At 33.2% G+C, this 21,853-nt stretch overlaps 1 protein-coding gene across 1 annotated transcript in view; it reads right to left on the minus strand.

Moving 5' to 3' along the window:
* The window catches only part of MDGA2 (MAM domain containing glycosylphosphatidylinositol anchor 2), an 862,004-nt gene that overhangs the window by 32,075 nt on the left and 808,076 nt on the right, over positions 1-21,853 (minus strand). The window contains exons 11-14 of the mRNA XM_081511223.1: positions 18,574-18,751; positions 14,713-14,733; positions 7,336-7,491; positions 6,696-6,854 (exon numbers count right to left, since the gene is read on the minus strand). Of these exons, the coding sequence (XP_081367349.1) occupies positions 6,696-6,854; positions 7,336-7,491; positions 14,713-14,733; positions 18,574-18,751 (514 nt within the window). The remainder of the gene's footprint in view (positions 1-6,695; positions 6,855-7,335; positions 7,492-14,712; positions 14,734-18,573; positions 18,752-21,853) is intronic.

The raw sequence follows: 21,853 nt of genomic DNA on the forward strand, positions 1-21,853 counted from the left end.
TATAAGTGGTAATAAATCAGGGTTAAATTAAAAATACAGCTTAACTTAACAAAGCAATTTAGGAATTAATGTCTTCTTTCTACCTCATTATTTCCTCACTGATGACACTGGCATTAGCAGTATTAACTATAAATAAGACTTCGCTAAAAGCATTATCTAATTCTTAACAGAAAGAGTATCTTAATATCAATTATTAACAAACAGCCCACTGTTGGTAACTATTCTCTTACATTTAAGTGTAGAATATTAAACAACCTTATCTAGACTCTCAGCCGCCTGAGAATTGTCTTTTGCAAGGGCCTTAATTCTGAGAAGTGGTCCAAATATAAGTGTCTCAAAATTACACATTTATTTTGCTGGAGTACTTCTATAGTCAATGTAATTAAGACCCTAAAATAATAGCATCTTAATTTTTTTTTTTTTTCAGGCTCAAACTGTCTCTCATATGGTGTTTAACTCCAAAGGGGGGAAAAAATGTGTGAGCAGATTTTCTGTTTGATGAATATATTTGAAATATAAGCAAAAATGTTGATTTAAAATTACTGATCAGAAGAAATATGATCTTTGCCTAAAGCAAGAATAAAAATCAGACTCCTAAAATCAAGCAAAAGATTGTCACCTTTGTTTTCTTTGTATCCTGTATAAAAATATTTAAGTCTCCATTTAAAAATCTTTGAATGTCAGCATGGAGAAAGCTTTAATTCATCTCTTGCTAAAGGATAAACTGAATATCATGTTAAGAGAAACTTATCAAGAGTTTAATTTCAGATTCATTAAATTTTGTTTTTACATTTTGTTAGATCTTCATAATGCAACATATCTGTATCACAATATTTCAGCTGAAAACCCAAATTTTATTCTCTAATGTATTATGCCCTATTAGTATATACAATTTTTATTGTACATGCTTAATGGTTTTTCTAAAAGTTCTAAGTGAAGATATTGCTAAGTGTATAGCAATATCTATATAGTATAGCAATATTTGGGTTTCCCAGGTGACGCTAGTGGGAAGGAACCCACCTGCCATTACAATAGACAGTAAGAGAGGTAAGTTCAATCCCTGGGTCGAGAAGATCCCCTGCAGGAAGGCATGGCAACTCCAATATTCCTGCCTGGAGAATCCCATGGACAGAGCAGACTGGCAGGCTACAGTCCATAGTGTTGCACAGAGTTGGACATGACTTAAGTGACTTAGCACACACGCATGTAGCAAATATCTATATTGCTTGTAGGTACTGAGTCCTTTCACCGAGTACTGAGTACTTTCACAAAGATAAGTTTCTTTTTGAATTAATTGTTAAGAAATATGCGACACTTTTGATTTAGTCTATGGTTAAGCTGCCATAAAACTTAAATTCACAATCAAGTTGTCAATGATTAACTCCTAATTTTTCTCCAACCTATCCTATAAGGTCTTGGTGAAACTACTTTCTATTTTCAACCTAAATTCATACTTTCATTTCCCTCATTTTGTCACTCTTCTAGAAGTTAGAAGTTAAAGTATCTGTATCATTTACAAAAATCTATTGAGCAATTTGTTTTTTCCAGAAGATCAAATATGAATAAATCATGCTTATTTCTCTCGAGGAGCCTATGGTCTATCAGGGGTCAGGGTATCAACAAACATGTGCACCAAACGTGTGTACAAAGATGTGTACCAAGTGTTATGAGAACAGAATGAGCAGGGATGATGGGGAAGAAGTTTAGCAGATGTCCTTGAGTTGGATTTTGAAGGAAGAATATGAGTTACCTAGATGATTAAAGAGAAGTACTACTTCTACCATATGTTTTAAAAAACATTCATTTACTTAATAAATATGGATGGAGAGGTCACTTAAACATTTATATTTGCAGAGTACCATGTGATGGGAAGGAACATTGTTTCTGCTCTCCCCAAGCATACAGTTCAAGTAGGATAAAAAAAAAAAGAGAGCGGGAGAGAGACTAAAGAAGCCCTAGATACAACACAGATCACTTTGGAGAAATTCATGCAAAATTGGAATAAATGAAGGAGCCTCCCCAAGGAGAAGCCAGAGGAGCATGCATCCCTGAGGTCTTTATGTTACTAGTTTTAGAGAATGATCTTTACCCCCAGAAACTTGGGGCTAAAGAGACAGCAAGGAAAGTAGTTAGCAGACTAATTCAGTACAATACACAAGAAGCCATGGAGAGGGCCTTTCCTGGTGGTCCAGTGGCTGAGATTATACGCTCCCAATGCAGGGGGCCAGGGTTTGATCCTTGGTCAGGGAACTAGATCCCACATGCCACAGCTCAGAGCCTGCATGCAGAAACGAAGTTCTAAGTTTCCTGTGTCACAACTAAGACCCAGCACAGCCAAATAAATAAATAAGGTATTTTCAAAAAGGAAGTGATGGAAAATCAAACTGATCATTCTATACTAAAATACATTTAAAAAGGCTGAGGAATGACTTCTTGATCTCCAATCTCACCAGCTCTCTATATCCCTGATCAGTATTTCTTTTCATTTATCACTTTTAAAAAATGGCTTACTCTTTAAAATGCAACATTTGCATTTATTTTAAACAGAAAACAGAGACTGTTAGGAAGACACATTTTGTATCTATTTGCTGTTTTTGCAACAAAGAATGAATCAGAAGCTAGTTGTAATTGTTTTCATCCCAACTTAGTGGAAAAGACATGAGTATCTTTTTCAAGGCTAATCCCCCATGAGATTTTTAAACTCTCATCTCTTCAAGAAACTTGCTTCACGCTGATTTATGTATCTCTAAACCTACCATTTCTATTAACTTTTTTTCCTCTTATTTACAATCCCACCTCGTACAATTCCACCTTGTACAATCCCACCTCACTCTGCTGTATCACCTCTTCCTCCCTCTCAGGATTCATGAGAATAGATTTCATTAATGAACTCCTTTTCCTTACTTCCTATTTGTTCCATAGTGAAAGTAGCTGTCTAGAGACACAACTGTATTGAACCATTGTTATCAAGTTCAATGACTATATTCGTAAGTGTCTTTTGTATTTTTACATTTAATTTACTAGTATGGTTTGATGTTTATATTTCACATTCTTATTTCTAGAAATAAATGAAGTATATATTTTACTGATTTTTAATAAGCTTTTGTTGTATCCAGTGAACTCATATGAGGTTCAATTTCTTTGCAAGAAAGTTAGAAATTTAGCTGATTAATCAAGAATCAAAATGCTTACTTGTGGTCATAGGACTGCTGAAATAATCTTATATTATTGCCAATAGTCAGATAGTGTCATGTACCTATGAATCAACAGTTAGTTTAAAGGTGACACATTATAGCTTTCATTTATTTTTTTCTCAAATAAATTTTGATGTAAACTTAGCAAGAAACTGTACCAGTGTGGCAGACAGTCTCTAAGATGTCACCCAGTGATTTCAGCCTCCTAGGATTAACACTCGTGTCATTTTCTCCCCCGAACGTGAATTGGGATCATCAACTCAGTTATAATAAATAGAAAAAGAAAGAAGCTATGGGATGTCACTCCAGTGACTAGGTTATAACAAATGTTAGGTGTGTATTTGCTCTGTCTCATGGATAACTTACTCTAGAGGAAGCCTGCTGCCATGAGACAGTCTTACAGAGATGTCCATATGGTGAAAAACTGAGAAAGGCCTCTGGCCAACAGACAGCAAGAAATCAATATCCTTAGTCTAACACCTGTGAGGGAGTGAGACCTGCCAAAATCCTAATGGGTGAGCTTAGAAGTGTATCATCCCCAAGTGAAGTCTTTGACTTAGGCTGCAGTCCTACCTGATTGCTTGTCTGCAACCTCATGAGAGACCCAGAGCTACAAGCACTCATCTAAGCCATACCTATACTCCTGATCCACAGAAAATGTGAGATCATCAATCTTTGTTGTTTTAAGTTACGAAACATGGGAAAACTTATCATGCAGCAATAATAGATAAGTAATATAACATATTTGACTTTATTTCAAAGAGGAAACTTTAATAAATAATGAATAACTAACTGATCATCCATTTTTGTATTATTTAAAAAATTGTGGCTCTTTTCAATGATATATTGTCCATTAGCGCCAGTCAAAAGAGCAAGGATTACTCATGGTCACTCAAGAAGTAATAATTTCAAGTAAGCGATTAGAAATCCAGGACAAATCATTTTGAATCTTGTTTTCCAAAAGAATGGATAAAACTGAGACTATAGTTCGTAAAACCAGTGATGATAAATGCCCACCCCTCCTCCCCCGCCCCAAGTTAACAGATGAATGGACATCTTAGAATAATATTTGCAAAGAGGGAAGGTTTTAGATACAGGCAGCATCTCTCCTATGAGGTAATTCACTTAACTGTCATTGATTGATTAGTCAATGTCTGCGACAGATATTTTTGCCTAGATTTTAGCAGCTCGATTGTTCCTGCTGAGGGGACCCAAGTCACATACCTAATATCTGCAAACTTTAGGCCTCTGAGGAAGCAGAGAAATGGCACAGGTATCAAAATAGTAGATTTTTGAGAACATGGAAAAAATGGAGAACTGCCTTTTCTTTGAAATAATCAGAACAAAACTAGCAGAACAAGTTGGCATTCATTGACAATAAAGTGCATAAGAATAACAATGGTGAAGTTAAAAGTATATTGAAATTATCTTGAAACTCAGCATAAATATGCAAAACATTTGAGAGGGAATCGAAGGAAGCCAGCTTCACAAATAAGGTAAATACATAGCTTGCTCAATTAAAGTAATTCAAAATATTCATCTTGGAATTATTTTTTGAAAACCGTTTCAAAATAAGCCAGTTTCAAGGTATATTGGAAGAAAAGAAAAGAAAAAAGTCCATGAAATATAGTAAAAATAGGCTATGTGAAATCATACCTGATTAAAGAGAAGAATTAGAGTTAAGCTAATCTTGTATTTGTAATAAAACAGTAATCTCACAATAAATAATGTGGTTTGGCAATTGTGTTGAGATTTATTGCCTTTCATAGTTTAGGCTGCAGTGAACCCATGACTATTCTCAAAGCTTTTTAATTGCTTTTCCAGTCTGTATTCTGTTTCTCAATAATTTTACCTACGCTTACGAGATTTATTTTCCCAAATCATAGATGTCACTATACTTGTTGTCTGTACAAACTCTGTAGTACATTTTCCCTGACTACAAAACGGCTAAGCTTTCAGGATATTCTAACAGTCTTCTTGCAGGTGAAGCAGGCAGACTACATGTCCAGCTTCCCAGATTAGTATTATGGCTTCACTATACATGGGTTCAATTCCTGAGTGGAGAAGATCCCCTAGAGGAGGCTAGGGCAACCCACTCCAGTATTCCTGCCTGAAGAATCCCATGGACAGAGGAATCTGTTGGGCTACAGTCCATAGGGTGCAAAGAGTTGGACATGACTGAGTGACTGAACAACAACAATAACAATCTTCCCTATGCTTATCTCTGTCTATTGAAAATGTACCCTTCTTTCATAGAGAAACGTTTCCCTTTGTCCCAAAGCACTGCCTTATCCTCCAAATAGATAAAGATCCACAGTCCTGTGCCAAGCTCTGTAGAGCTGGATATGCTTCACCATTCAGAATTTTGTCTTATTTTATAGTTAAGAGTGTATGTCTTATATAATATATAATCTATTTTAGTTCTTAAAATTTAGTTCTTTAGTTCTTAAGAACTAAAACATAATCTCACAATTAAACACAATAATATTTTTTTCTGAAAATAGTACATATGGGGACTTCCCTGGTGGTCCAGTAGCTAAGACTCTGTGCTCCCAACGCAGGGGACCCAGGTTTGATCCCTGGTCGGGGAACTAGATCACACATGCTGAAACTAAGAGTTTCCATGCTGCAGCTAAGACCTGGTACAGCCAAAATAAATAAATAAATATTAAAAAAAAATAGTACATGTGTTCATATTCATTTGGATAAATAAAGACTATACATGGGTTTACATCAGTTCAGGCCATATAGTCTAACATATGCAGATCAGGCTAGAAAGTGGTTGCCAAACAATTAAATTTAAAACAGTTTTGTGTTCATTGTAGATCTGTGTGAACTCCTTCTGCCCCTACCTCCCTACTCTTAACAAGTTTGTTAGGTTCTTTCTTGAGGTTATGTGGTATTCTGCCTAGCATGATTGTGTAATTACTCATCTTAGCCTCTGTTATTCTTAGGATCTCTAAGGGCAGGAAGTGTGTCTTCATCTTTGTATGTTTTTCAGGATCAAAGATATTCTTAAATCCTACTAGGTATGTTAGGCACACTATATAAACAAGAAGCTGTCACACCAACATTCCAAATGGATAGATATTGCTAAAAGCACTTGTCTTCCAAATATGGCAATACTTTTTTTCACGGTCATTAATATACATTGAGTCATTATTCAAGCACATTTCTTTGGAAAGAAACAGTGTAAACTCTGCTGGTATTGAGTCCCAAGAAGATCTCATGAAGAACTTAACCTAATTTAGGTTGGCCTAAATTAGGATTCCAGAGGAGGTAGGTAATGCCCCCAAATTTCAAATTCTAATCTAAATTTGGGAAATTAGAACATGATGGGGGAACATTCTCAGCATCTTATTGTCAACGTGCAGTTGAGCCATTTAAAAATTTAATTATGATATTCTTTGACTAAAATTGACTTCATTCTATGTGTTTGTGAACATTTTTGTTCCAAATTATGATTTACTTTAGAAGAAACAGTAATTCTTGCCATCTCACCTATATGTTGTCCATACATGTGATAAAAGAAGCTGAAACAATACGCAGTGTTTGTGGGTCCATAAGGGTTTTTGGGAGCTATGCTGAAAACAGGGCTGAGAAGTCGAGCCTTTTCTCCTTCCAATCTGGGTCGAGATGTTTCAATGTACATATAAAATCCTTTAAAAAGACAAAATAAAATGTGTAGGCAAATTATTAGTAGGTGAGATGAAATTTAAAATCACTGAGAGGTTAGAATTTTCCTATATATTAATAGTAAAATTGATAGGAGAGTCTGCATCTTATTTATAAAAATCTATATATGCAAACATAATATAAAAATAAATAATATACATAATTAAAAATAAAATTTTAAAATGTATAAAAATGAGGCAAAACTGGAATTTTAGATTTGAGTTGTCAAAAAAATTTCCTAATCTCTTTATATAGGTCAGTAAGTTCTCAGTGAAAATTAATGATTACAAACTTTGGAAATAACTGAATACTTGATATGGTAAATAAAAAATTTCATGTTTTATTCCAAAATCTTTAAATCTATAGCTAAACATTCCCTTGCATTTCATATTTAGCATAATAGCATTCCTAAAAGTCCAAGGCTGGAGTATGATTGATATGAACACAACATTTCATACCCTCATACCTTCTTTGGAGCCACTACGATCAGCATTAGGTCCAGTGTTTGGAGTATATTTTGTATTTCTTGTTGCAGTACTTTGTTTTGTCCAGTCAAAATTATCTGTATCATCTTGGGTGAACAAACAAATGTTACCATCTTCAAATCCACAGTGAAATTCTCCTGTTGGCAAATTTTAATTACAATAAGTTAAATTAATACAAACACTGCAAAAATTTAAAATATACAGCAATAATAATGCAAGGTTGCAATAATGGCACCATAGCCAAACTAATATGCAATATGACAACTAAACCTAAAGCTACTTCAATTTTAATGGAAATTAAAAATAATCTTGATATGTAAATCAGCCTCTTATTTAACAATTTAAACCCAAACCATTTTCCTCTGAAGTATCCAAATAATTGAAATTAAAGAATGTGCTGCCTGCTCGAATTATGGCTGAAGAATTTCCCAACTTTCCTTCTTCAAATATAGGAACAATCCAAACAGAACAATTAGAAAAAAAGTCTTAATTAAATTACCTGATGACACTTTAAGCTGTCTACCTTGAGCCTACCATATTTCACACCACGTCTGCAGATGCTATCACGCATACTCATTTACACAAATGGAGGTTTACTTAAGGAAAGATAATGGCAAATTATGTTTAAAAAGTAGTTATCTTTCATACTTTATTTGAGTGTGGATTTGCCAGATGCTCAAAATTCACTAGAAATAAAGTGATGAAAAGACTTTATGAAGAACCTGTGGAAGGACTGGATTTCTTGGATGTCGGCCACACACTGAGCTCAGACCAAACAACAAGATCAGAGAATGGTAGTAATGTTTCTAGGTATTAAAGGGTTTTCTTACTGGAATGGGCCCTGCTTGAAACACAGGAGTAAATAATATCCTTAATTGAAAAAATAAAGAAAGCTTACATTATTTCATTCAAACTTTAAGAACTCTATGAAAATACAGAAATACTAACACATGAGGTTCAGAGAAAAGACAGTTTGGGCTAATTTCAGCTAGTAAATAATGAAGTTAAAACTGAGTACAGAATCCTTTCAATTCATAAAGTTATAGACATCTAAATAATAAAGATTCCCATATTTTCCCCCTGCAATGGGTTAAATTTATGAGATATTCTTGGGAGTGGAGCCCTTGAAGTTGGAACCATGCTCCTGAATTAATCTGTGTCTCTATACACTAACAATGAACTGTCAGAAAAGGAAATTAATAAAATTATCTCATTTTCAGTAACATCAAAAAGAATAAAATACTTAAGAATAAACTTAGCCAAATATATGAAAGACTTATACATTGAAAACCAAAAAACACTGATGACAGAAATTAAAGAGGACACAAAAAAATGGAAAGACATCTTACATTCTTGGATTGGAAGAATCAGTACAGTTAAAATATCTTTACTACCCAATTTAAAGTCAATGCATCCTCTCTGAAAATACCTGTGGTATTTCTTTTTTTAACAGAAATAGAAAAAAAAGTTCCTAAAACTCTTATGGAACCACAAAAAACTTGTATACTTTGGTTGGAATATAAATTGGTACAGCTATTATGAAAAACAGTATGAAGTTTCCTTTAAAAAATATCTAAAGACAGAACCACCATATTATCCAGTAATATCTCTTAAGGATATACATCCAAAGAAAATGAAATGAGTACCTCAAAGAGATATGTGCTCCCCATGTTCATTGCAGTATTATTTGCAAAATAATATTATTTGAAAGTCAAATATTATTTGAAAAATAGTATTATTTGAAAGTTGTACAGTCATGTCTGACTCTCTGAGATCCCATGGACTACATAGTCCTAATCCAAGTTTTCATTAATGGATGAATGAGTAAAGAAGTTATGGCAGATATATGCAATGGGATATCATTTAGCCTTGAAAATGGTTATCCTGCCATTTGCAATAACATGGATGAACCTGTAGGACAAAATGGTTCTCTTGACAACAAATGACATTTGCTTTTTGTTAAAAATTTCAATCAAAAGATATTTTTTTAAAAAGAGTCTTCTGAATAGAAAGACCTCCTCAATTAAATTTAAGACATAAGTTTTCTGAGGCTAATGAGGAACAAGATTGTGACAATATTTCCTGGACTTACTCTATATAAATATTTTGGAAGTGGATATTTAGGATAAATAAGTTGATTTAAAGACTATGTAAGTCAATAAAATGCAAAAGGGCATTTAAAGGTAACTTGATTTATTGCCAATATATGAGGTCTCGTATCACAATTATTATCATATTAAATGTAATATATATTTAAATATATTCTTGAAATCATTTTATTCTATTAAAAAGAATTTCAAATAAACTATGATTTTATATGTAAGCCAACATAAATTCAAACCATTTTAAAAATTTTATTATCAAAACAATCTTTTTTGGAAGAAATATTGCTAAATAGTAGTTTAAGAGTTAATGAGGCATAAGTCACATATTGATTATAAGTAATATATAAGAAGAAAGATTTGGCAACATTTTCTTCATTTTAAGAAATAACTTAGAATTATAATAGAAATTCTTAATGTTTGTATTGCTTTTGTTGTTCATTCATTAAGTTGTGTCTGACTCTTTGGGACCCCATTAACTGCAGCATTCCAGGCTTCCCTGTCCTTCATCGTCTCTCTGAGTTTGCTCAAACTCATGTCCATTGAGTAGGTGATGCCATCCAACCATCTCATTCTCTGCTGTCCCTTTCTCCTTCTGCCTTCAATCTTTCAAAGCATCAGGGTTTTTTCCAATGAGTCATTTCTTCCCATCAGGTGGCCAAACTACTGGAGCTTCAGCTTCAAGAAGCAAGCATCTTTTATTTTCATGACTGCAGTCACCATCCACAGTGATTTTGGAGCCCAAGAAGATAAAATCTTTCACTGCTTCTACTTTTTCCCCATCTGTTTGCCATGAAGTAATGGGACTGGATGCCATGATTTGCATTTTTTGAATGCTGAGTTTTAAGTTTTTTTTTTTTTAATAAATTTATTTATTTTATTTGGGGGCTAGTTACTTTACAATATTGTAGTGGTTTTTGCCATACATTGACATGAATCAGCCATGGGTTTACGTGAGTTTTAAGTTTTAAGCCAACTTTCTCACTCTCATCTTTCACCTCATCAAGAGGTTCTTTAGTTCCTCTTTGCTTTCTGCCATTAAGTGGTATCATATGCATATCTGAAGTTATTGATATTTCTCTCTCACAATCCCAGCTTGTGAGTCATCCAGCCTGGCATTTCACATGACGTATTTTGCATATAAGTTAAGATAAGCAATGTGACAATACACAGCCTTGATGTACTCCTTTCCCAATTTTGAACCAGTCTGCTGTTCCATGTCCAGTTTTAACTGTTGCTTCTTGTCCTACACACAGGTTTTTCAGGAGCCAGTTAAAATGGTCTGGTATTTCTATCTCTTTAAGAATTTTCCACAGTTTGTTGTGATCCACACAGCCAAAGGTTTTAGTGTAGTAGATAAAACAGAAGTAGACGTTTTTTTGAAATCCTCTTGCTTTATTCTATGATCCAGCAGATGTCGACAATTTGATCTCTGGTTCCTCTGCCTTTTCTAAATCCAGCTTGTACATCTGGAAGTTCTCGGTTCATGTACTGTTGGAGCCTAGCTTGAAGGATTTTGAGCATTATTTTTCTAGCAAATGAAATGAGTGCAATTTTATGGCAGTTTGAACATTCTTTGGCATTGCCCTTCTTAGGGATTTGAATGAAAACTGACCTTTTCCAGTCCTGTGGCTACTGCTGAATTTCCAAATGTGCTGGCATATTGAGTGCAGCACTTTTACAACATCATCTTTTAGGATTTTAAATAGTTCAGCTGGAATTCTATCACCTTAATTAGCTTTGTCTGTCGTACTGCTTCCTATGGCCCATTTGACTTCACCCTCCAGGATGTCTGGCTCTAGGTGAGTGATCACACCATCGTGGTTATCTGGGTTATTAAGACCTTTTTTGTACAGTTCTGTGTATTCTTGCCACCTCTTCTCAGTTTCTTCTGCTTCTGTTAGGTCCATAACATTTCTTTCCTTTATTGTGCCTATCCTTGGATGAAATGTTCCCTTGATATCTGCAATTTTCTTGAAGAGGTCCCTAGTCATTCCCTTTTCATTGTTTTCCTCAATTTCTTTGCATTGTTCATTGAACAAGGCTTTCTCTCCTTTCTATGCTCTGACATTCTGCATTCAGCTGGGTATATCTTTCCCTTTCTCCTTTGCCTTTTGCCTCTCCTCTTTTCTCAGCTATTTGTAAGGCCTCATAATTTATAAGGCAAGACAACCACCTTGTCTTCTTGCATTTCTTTTTCTTGGGGTTGGTTTTAGTCACCTACTCCTGCACAGTGTTACAAACCTCCGTCCATAGTTCTTCAGGCACTCTGTCTATCAGATCTAAGCCCTTGAATCTATTCATCACCTCCACTGTATAATCATAAGGGATTTGATTTAGGTCATACCTGACAGGCTTAGTGGCTTTCCTTACTTTCTTCAATTTAAGCCTGAACTTTGCAATAAGGAGGTGATGATCTGAGCCACAGGGAACTCCAGGTCTTGTTCTCTCTGACTGTATAGACCTTCTCCATTTTTGGCTGCAAGAATATAATCAATTTGATTTTGGTATTGACCATCTGGGGATGTCCATGCGTAGAGTCATCTCTTTCGTTGTTGAACGAGGGTGTTTACTGTGACCATTGTGTTCCTCGCAAAACTCTGTTAGCCTTTGTCCTGCATAATGGTTTTAATTACAGTGTTTTCTCAGATTTTTTTTCCCTTGAACTGCTTCATTTTCATTTTCACTTCAGTTTCATTAACAATATCATTACTGGGATGGTACCTTTTAGTAAACTGTGGAGAATAAATACTAAGTAAGCTGTAACTAATTAAAATAATAGCAAAATTATAGTAACATAAAACAAGTTTGCCAGGAGCTGGGGTACAAGGAAGCTGAACTACAAAGCAACACAGAGAAATTTTAGGGATAATGAAACCTTGTGGTGATGGTTACATGACTGTTTAAACTGGTCAACTCTTCTTTCAGAAGTGTACACAAAATATGGTAAATTTTATCATGTGTAGGTTATACCTTGAAAATAAATGACAAAATTTAAAATATTGTAGCATTTAAGGAAAGTAGGTAAAAGTAGTCTTAGGGAATGAAAAATTAACTTTCCCTAGAAAAAACCTAAAATAAAACATGACCTTCTTGTACACATTGGCCTATTTTCCTTTCTTACTGAATAATGCATAGCAAGTGTATTGAGAACCCGAATCTATAACGAATGATTTTGATAAAGTACTGTTATATGTGTTTGAAACCTGGAGGTAGTAATGAAGGTTAATAAAATCAATTAATAAGAAAAAATTCATTTGACTGTCGAAAATATAAAAATAATTACTTTCTTTTGATAACTTAGAGAAATCATTAGGTAATATTTACTCAATTCTTTTTTCTAAACAACTCTAATATTTTACCATATTGACTATCATTTAAAAAAAAAATCAAAAGGTACACAGCCAATGGAAATTTTGGTATAGAATGTTATGTTGGAAATTACTTTAAAAATAGAAAATCCAATGCATCATTTGGATTTCCATTTTACACATGTGAAGTCCTTGCTGAGAAGAGAAGTTGATAACTATGACCTGAAGGATACAAGTTTTAAAGGAAGCATTCAAATTCTAATAAATATTGTCTATGTTCAGGGCACACTTCTGGCTTAAAAAACTTTTGAACATTGTATACTAGACAAATGGAGCTTTGTTCAGTTATTATGTATGTGAACATGATCTCCTTTTCAGTGACAGGCAAGCCTTTCCTCACCTTCTTTATCTGAGGGATCTCTATTATACTTTCAGGATCCAGCTTTAATATTATCTCTTCTGTAAGATTTTCTCAGCTGCCATAAAATAATGGTGCTCATTATATTGGACTGAGGTAATCAGTTAATAATCACTTCCTGTCTATAAATATGTATGCATTTTGTTCAGTAGATAGACTGTTCAAAATTCTTTCCTTGAATTGAAATGCTTGTCAACTTTCCTCTGTATTTACTTTTAATCTTTCTATGGTAACTATTTTTAAACATTTCCACTGAAAGTGCAGTCAGAGAACTTACCTTCAAAGGAATTATAGTCAATATAGTAATTAATTAGCAATAGTACCCTGAGTAGAAGCCAGGGAGAATTTTATTTATGCCATTAATTCGTCTTGAAACTGTCATGTATTTGTTCTTTTAACAAATGATCATTGAACACCTGCTAAACATGAGATGCCATTATAGACACAAAGATAGTGAAATATAGAGAGAAACTAGAAACGGATTTAGTCCTTAAGTATCTTACAGTTTATTGGAGGATATGAGAAAATAAAAAATAACTTCCACATAGATGAAGATAAATTGTAATTGAAAATCAAAATGAGGGAGTAATTAGTGGAGGAAGAAGCATTTGTGCTAAACATTATAAGAAAAATGAACCTCAAAGAGTTGATAATAATAGCTGCATTAAAAGGTCATTGGGATGATTAAATGAACTTTTATGCATTGAAGCAAGATGTGAACAATAAAGATCTATAAAAATATTCAGTATTAGTGTTTGGCTATGCAAAAGCAGAGTAAAAGAGGATCTTCGGGAGGAAACACAGCAGGAATAGAGGTTATGTAATTTGGCCTTTGTTATATAATCAGTTAAAGGCCAAAGCAGAAAAGAGAATACAGTAAAATGAAAAAACAGATTTGGACATTTTCTTCACTAAGGATAGGAAATTGAGAATGTTGAATGGATAGGAGTAAGAGTACAAAGATGGCTCTTCTTTCTTTGTTAGACAAAAACAATATCTTGCTAGACACAAAGTAGGGGGAAAAAATCAATTCTTAATTTTAAAACGAAATATTATTAAGAGCATGGTGATCAAATTATTTTTTGTTCATATAAGACTGGAATATGGAATAGTGATTAGTGAAAAATCTTGATTGAACCATTAAAATACCAACTTTCTAAGTGAATATAATATTTCATGAGTGGAATATAGAAATCAAATGGTGAAAATTAAAGAAATAAATAATAGCAATACAAATAATATACAATGCCACAAAAGGAACAAATGAATCAGTTACACAAATAACAATTGCTAAGCATGTTGGAGAAATGGCTCGATATTTAGGAAAAGTCAATTATCTATATTAAATTATTTGTCTTTATGCCCATAGTCTTTGAAATTCAGTTTACAATTAATGCCAGCTATTTCTAAGACATTCCATGTCAACCCAAATATGAACAATTGATAAACAACCTTTGTATGTTTATGCATTTTTATTTGTATTAATTGTCAAATACAGTGCCATTTTTAAAGTGAAAATATACTTACTCAAATGAGGATTAACAGGAGCTACAAGAAAAGCAAAAAATAATGTTAGCATGGCTTAAATGTCTTTTATAAATAAAAGTCTAATCAGCATCTCATAAGTGCCTAACCAAAACTTAATGATCTTCCCCACTGTGGCCAGAAAGAATTATATATGCAATCCATTTTGTTCTAGAAGACTGAATAGAATCTACTTTGGAACTCAGCAATAACAGCCTCAAAGTACCCAAATGATCAATGCTAAATGGCACATGGGATTTGTTCATTTCCCAAGGTATAGAGTAGCTGATTTTTTATATCTTAACCAGTGCTAAACAAAACCAAGTAATCAAAACAGAGGCTGACAAGCTATAATCTCGATGTTTTAACAATGAATGCAATTATCTAACAGAGAATATACTTTAGTTTTTTTTGCTATTGTCTACTTCTGTTTAAAATATATGGTATATATGAAAATAAAGCAATCCTCATATCATGTCATTGTGTGTGAGCCAAAACAAGCAGCTACTTGGATGCTGTTTTAATTACTTTCACATATACATACACAGTTTTCAAATGATAGGTCATGCATTTGCACTTTTGCAATATTTATCTCAGGAAGAAATATTTATCTCAAAAAACTAATAGTGTTTACAAGTGCCAATTGATTTCTACTTGAAAAGAAATGAATACTTTAAATATTACTGAAACAAAAACAAAACTATATCTAACCTAAGAGACAAAATGGTATCTGTATATATCGATTAAGCATTTATCACTCTGAGAGAAAATTTCATTCTGGATGAAAGAGAGCATTATTGCAGTCTCCTAAGATTAAAATGGGCTGTTAATCTAACCTCCAGAAGATTGTCTATTTTGTTGCTGGTTCCCAGTGTTTGCCATTAAGCACTTTTGTTAAACTTGGACATAGTAGTAAAATACAAAATGAATGTCATAAGTGCACACACATGCACAAGCATCTTCATATAAAATTTTTACATTTAGTATACTGAGATCAATTTTAACAAAGTGATTAGTTTATCAACAAATTACTTTTTACTCTTTCTACATCAAGAAGACAGAGTAGTCCCATTATTTTAGCTGTTCAACCTGTACTTGCTCCATTGCAAATTATGAAATGAATAACATAGAGAAGGGACTATACATTTATTAGTTCCACTGAAAAACAGAAAAAAGAAAATCCTTTTCTTGCAAGGTGCATGCATGCTAAGTTGCTTCAGTCATGTCCAACTCTTTGCAACACTGTGGACCGTAGCCTGCCAATCTCCTCTGTCCATGGGATTCTCCAGGCAAGGATACTGGAGTGGGTTTCCAGGCCCTTCTCCAGTGGATCTTCCACACCCAGGGATCAAACCTGCATCTTATTATGTCCCTTGCATTGCAGGTGGGTTCTTTACCACTAGTGCCAGCTGGAAAGCCTCAAGGTATCAGTATGTTTTAATTTGAAAATTAATTATTGAAATTAAAATTATTTTATAATTAGGATAATATAAAATTATAATTTTATATATTGTTTTTGAAAGAAGTAAGCATCTTTGAATTATAATTTAGTTCTAAGCAATGTCACAGCTACATGTAACCTGTGACCAGACTGAATTTTGAGACTCCTACAATATTTTAGTCAGCAAATTCACTACAAATATCACGATTAACCTTGTAAAAATTTGCCATTCTAATGTGAAATATTTCAGTGAGTCTACTTTTCTTCTTTAAAACTATTAATAGCATGTTGAATTTCTTATGGATGCCTATATTCAGTGTATGCCTACACACACTAAAGTATACTTTACCCAAATCCATAGTATATAAAAGCAAATTTTAATTAAAAAGTTTAAGATTTTAATAAGCATGACAAGTTATAAAGATAATTAAAAAGAAAGTTGGAACTAAACACAATACTGATTTTCCAGATTTATTTTTCATTTCTGTTTGTTACATCAGAGTTTTAAATAAAAACTAAATTGAGTTTTTGAAGATTTTTTTCTGTATCTCTGTAAGACAAGTTCTAATAATTTCTAAACTGAGCAAATAGGTAAAGATTTCTGTCATTTAGGGGTGATCTCTAGTTTTAATCAGTTAGTCATGTCATATAATTGTTTAACGTGACAGGACACTGAAACTTTCTGGGTCTTAATATCTTCACCTTTAAAAGAATGAGTATTAATTATGGTTTCCAATGCCCTCCATATTACATAGTTTACAGTTTTACACCTTGGAGGACAGGCAGCATAAATATTAGGAGGAGATAATTCATATTTTATAAAAATATTTGATGCTAAAACTTTAGACAATTATACTGAGATGTAATGTAGTTGTTTGTTTGATGGAATCATGAAAGTGATTACAGAATAGCAATTGCTATTCTGCTCTAATATTTATATCATTAAGATAAAAATGTACATTTAAAAAAGAATCATATTCAAGAAAATATATGCAGTGATTCTAATGTTTTTATATTCCTTGATCTTGTATGAATATTCCATTACATATTCTATATTTCATTTATCAATGAAAATTGAATTTGTCATGCCCAATGTGTACTCTGACTGATGAGAGCAAATACAGGTAATCTTATAACTCTAGTGAGGTTTTAATAATTTCACTTTATTTTTTACTTTGACAGTATTCACTGTTGCCCTTGTAAGCAGGAAAACATACTTAATGCTAAACAGAATGGAATACTTCAGCTGCAAAAACCCTCATTCTATTATCTTTTAAACTCAAGCCTTAATCAATAATAAAAAGAAAAATATTCCCCTGAGGTAACAAAACATACACAACCTTGAAAAATACATTGATGATTTTAGAGTCAAGCTTTGAACACTATAAATTTCAACCAAAAAATGCATATAAATTTCAAATGATAAAATATTAATCTGTCAGGTATATATGAAAAATAATATCATATCAATCAACATTATTCCTATTGGAACTATTATAAAGTTTTTGATCAACTTTGTCACAGTTTTACACTATTTTCTACATTTGTTTAAGTAGGACATTTAAATAGTAAAGAAATGGTAAATGCATATTGTTTATAAAGGAAAACTATCGCTATACACATTAAATTTAGTGTTCTAAAGGAAAAAAAATGATGAAAAAAATCAACTAAGATGTTGTTCAATAAGTGAAAGGTTAAACAAACTGTGGTACACCTATGCAACGGGATATTACTTGACAATAAAGAATAATGAGCTATGAGGCCACACAAATATATGTAAAAGCTTTAAATGTATATTGCTAAATACAATAAATCAGTTTGGAAAGGTTATATGTTGCATGATTCCAACCCAACATTCTGGAAAATGCAAAACTGTATAACATAAAGACTGACCCCTATAAACTATTGACTTTAATAATATATCAATATTTGTTAATCAATTGTTAACAAATGTGCCACATTAATGTAAGATGTAAATAGTAGAGGAGGCTGTGACAATGGAGAGGGCATACATGGGAACACTGCACTTCCTACTCAATTTAATGTGAATTTAAAACTACTCCAAAAAATGAAAAAAACTAAAAAATTCAATCACATTTTCTAACTTTATGATTATAAATTTTAAAATCATTAAGAATTTGTAAAAAATGTATACATACTGCTTCATAACTATGACATAGAAAGTAATAAGACTTTATCTCCGAGGTTCAAAGTTAATTAAGCATTTGTCTATACTTCTATATTCAAAACTAAATATTACAATTTATGATGATTAAGTATTACGGGATTTTTTTTCTCACTTGGCTAATGGCCCAGAAAGTCAGTATGTTAAATTTTAGTTTGTGTCTAAATTTGGTAGATAGTTACAACTTTCTAGATAGTTTAGTATATAAATAAATTCTTTTAAACAAAAAGCTACTTACCACTATATTTGATGACACGAATTGTTGAATCTCCTTCGCCAAACTTGGTGAGAGGAGTCAGTCGGACTTCATAAGCCTCTGGTTTAATTAACTCAGTCAAGTTATATGTAATTAATTCTCCCTTTTGGATATTCCCATTTATTTTAATCTCTTGTTCCCACCATCGCTGCTGTCCAGCCTGAAATTAAAAGAATTATATAATGATGTTCCTGATATTTTTAACTGTGTGTTGATCATGTGGTTAAGAACACTATTGCTGGAGATTCTTTAGGGCCTAGGACAAAGTTATATTTTATTAAAGATGTACTTTTGTTTCTGACATTCTGCAAGGGGCATTAACAGTATGGTTCACTTTTACTTTAAATATGAAACCCTTTGGTGTCACAGATTAAAATGAAGATGGTCCCTTTTTTTGGGTGCTAAGTCGCTTCAGTCATGTCCGACTCTTTGTGACCCTATGGACTGTTGTCCAGCAGGCTCCTCTGTCCATGGGATTCTCCAGGTAGGAATATTGGAATGGGTTGCCATGCCCTCCTCTAGGGGATCTTCCCAACCCAGGGATCAAACCTGTGTCTCTTACATCTCCTGTGTTGGCAGGTGGGTTGTTTACCCCTAGTGTCATCTGGGAAGCCCTTGCTTTGGATAGGACTTGGGTTTTCATTCCTTACCATTGCCAAACTATAAGAATCAAAGTTCAAGTTTGTCTGGGTTGGTTAATAACTGAAGGCAAAAGTAATATATATATACTATATATGTTAATATGTATATACCATTGTTGTTGTTTACTCACTAAATTATGTCCTACTCTTTGGGACCCCATGGACTAGAACCGGCCAGGTTCTTCTGTCCATGGGATTTCCCAGACAAGAATACTGGGGTGAGTTGCCATTTTTTCCCCAGGGGATCTTCCTAACCCAAGGATCTGAGCTGTGTCCCCTGTATTGGCAGACAGATTCTTTACTGCTAAGCCACCAGGGGGAAGAAAATAACGTATATATATATTCATATATTTGTTTATTTGCTTGTTTTCTGAGGGTGGGTTACTGTTAATTATATAGCCTAGCCTGCTATATTTCTAGAAATGAAAATCTCAAGTACATGCTATTAGCACAAGATTAGACAAATGACAAACAAAATAATGAAATGGAACAGAAAGCCTATATATTAATTTATGTGGGGAATTGTTCACATAGAAGACATGAAAATATATACCATTCAATTGGTTGTGTATATAAAAAAATACATGAATGTGATCCCTATCACATATCTTAGAAAGAACAGTCTCAGAAAATCAAACACTTAAATTTAAAAGATAAAAGTTAAATCATTTAGAAAAATACAGAAGAATGTGATTATGATCTCACACAAGGTGTTAAATTCTTAAACACAATAGAAAAGCACAAAGAAAAGACTAATAAATTAGTCAGTCTTAAAATTAAAATTAACATTAAATTTAAAATTTTAACATAAACATTTCTTCTCATTGGTGCTCCCCAATAAACAGGTAAAATAAAGACAGAGCTTTGGAAAAAGATATTTCAAACAAATACAGTTAACTAGAATGTATTTAAAACCCTTATAACGAAATAAGAAAAATAATTCAATAGCAAAGAGTCTAATAGGAACAGGTATTTCATAAATGAGAAAGCTCAAATAAAGAATTACAGAAAGGTCTCAACCTCACTGTGAATTAAGGAAGTGAAAATTAAAACCACAATATTATTTCCCAGAAAAACAGAAGCTTATAAAGATAACAACATTAAGGTTTGTTGCTAACACAAAACAATATTTATACCTGTCAAGAATCTGGAGCAGGGGAGGGTGGATGGGTAAGATATTAGTCTACTTACAAGCAAACAAGTTAGCCTGCAATAGTATCGTGGGCATCAGCAGAAGAATCCTGACTACTGGGACAGAGAAAAGGATTCACAACACAGAAGACAGCATAAGCTTTACTTTCAAACCAGTTCCCTTTGTCTCACTACTCCCCCACGGTGATGAAGAAGTGACCAGTTGGATCTTGCACATACCTTCTGTTTGTATCACATCTCTGGGATCCTGAGCTAAAAAAGACTTAAGCCTTTTTATAAGTGACAGTAAGTACCTGAATCTGTCCAAGCACTGCCCAAGAGGGAGACATATTCATTATACTAGACATTAAACGAGCTTACCTTCTGCTCCACAGGAGGTCTCTATATTCTAAGGATGTTTGCTATGAAAATAACCTTGAAAAGATAGACTGGAATAAAAAGACAGTGCCTCTGTACATATGATATGCAAAAATCAAGAGATCTACAGAAAGCTGTCTTCTAAAAATATAGTCCTGAGTATGTAAATTGGTATAAGTATGGCGAGCAGTTTGGCAATAAAAACACTATTACAATGAGAATAGATAAACTTGTGTACACAGGAAACAGAAATATTTATGGCATAGAAAACAGAGAATTATCTAAACATCAGTAGGAGATAGGATAATCAAATTGTTAACTTTTAATAAAACATAATTCAATACAGAGCATGAAAAATGAACCTAAGCCACAATACATCATCGTGGATGAATTTCACAAAAGTAATGTTGAGGTAAAATCAACTTTAAAGCAGATGTATTATACAATTTAAGTTCAAAATATGTACTTTGAAAAGGGATGCACAGACATATATTTGAGTATAAAATAGAAATGCAGAAAATAGTAAATACCTGGTCATGTGGGATAGGAGAGCATCAAGAGGAGAATTAGCAGTTGTGAGGGGATAGCAAAACACTCAGGTGATTTTTAATTTTTTAGATTGGTAGCAAGTATATAAAAATACTTACATTATTTTGCCTATGCCTGAAATATTTCTCTTTGTTTTTCAAAGAGAGAATTTCAGAATAAGCAACAGGCAACCATGAGTTTTTTTTAAAGCTTTCTCTCCCTTGAATTTTAAGACTGTTTCCTTGTATCAACAGCTTCCCTCATCTACATCTGTGGCTACTCATCCACTTCTGTGCAGCTTTTTCTTTTCCTGAGTTCTAAATGTTGATAGTCACTGGAGTTTTGTATCTGGTGTTGTTAATACTCTGTATTAATGGTTCTCACTTTTAGGCAAGCATGAGAGTCATGGGACAATCGTGATTAAAAACCAAAAATTCTAAGTCCTAGCTACCAGTAAGTATTTTGCTTCTGTGAAGTCTAGAAACATAATTTTTTGGTGAGTTTAGAAATACATAAGTTTTTAAAAAGCACTTTCTCCAGGGTAATTTGGAAGCAGGTGATCCAGGGTCTGTATTTGGCGCAGC

Source organism: Giraffa tippelskirchi, chromosome 7, assembly GCF_054371585.1.
Source record: "Giraffa tippelskirchi isolate mGirTip1 chromosome 7, T2T-mGirTip1v1.2.pri, whole genome shotgun sequence".
NCBI lineage: Eukaryota > Metazoa > Chordata > Mammalia > Artiodactyla > Giraffidae > Giraffa > Giraffa tippelskirchi.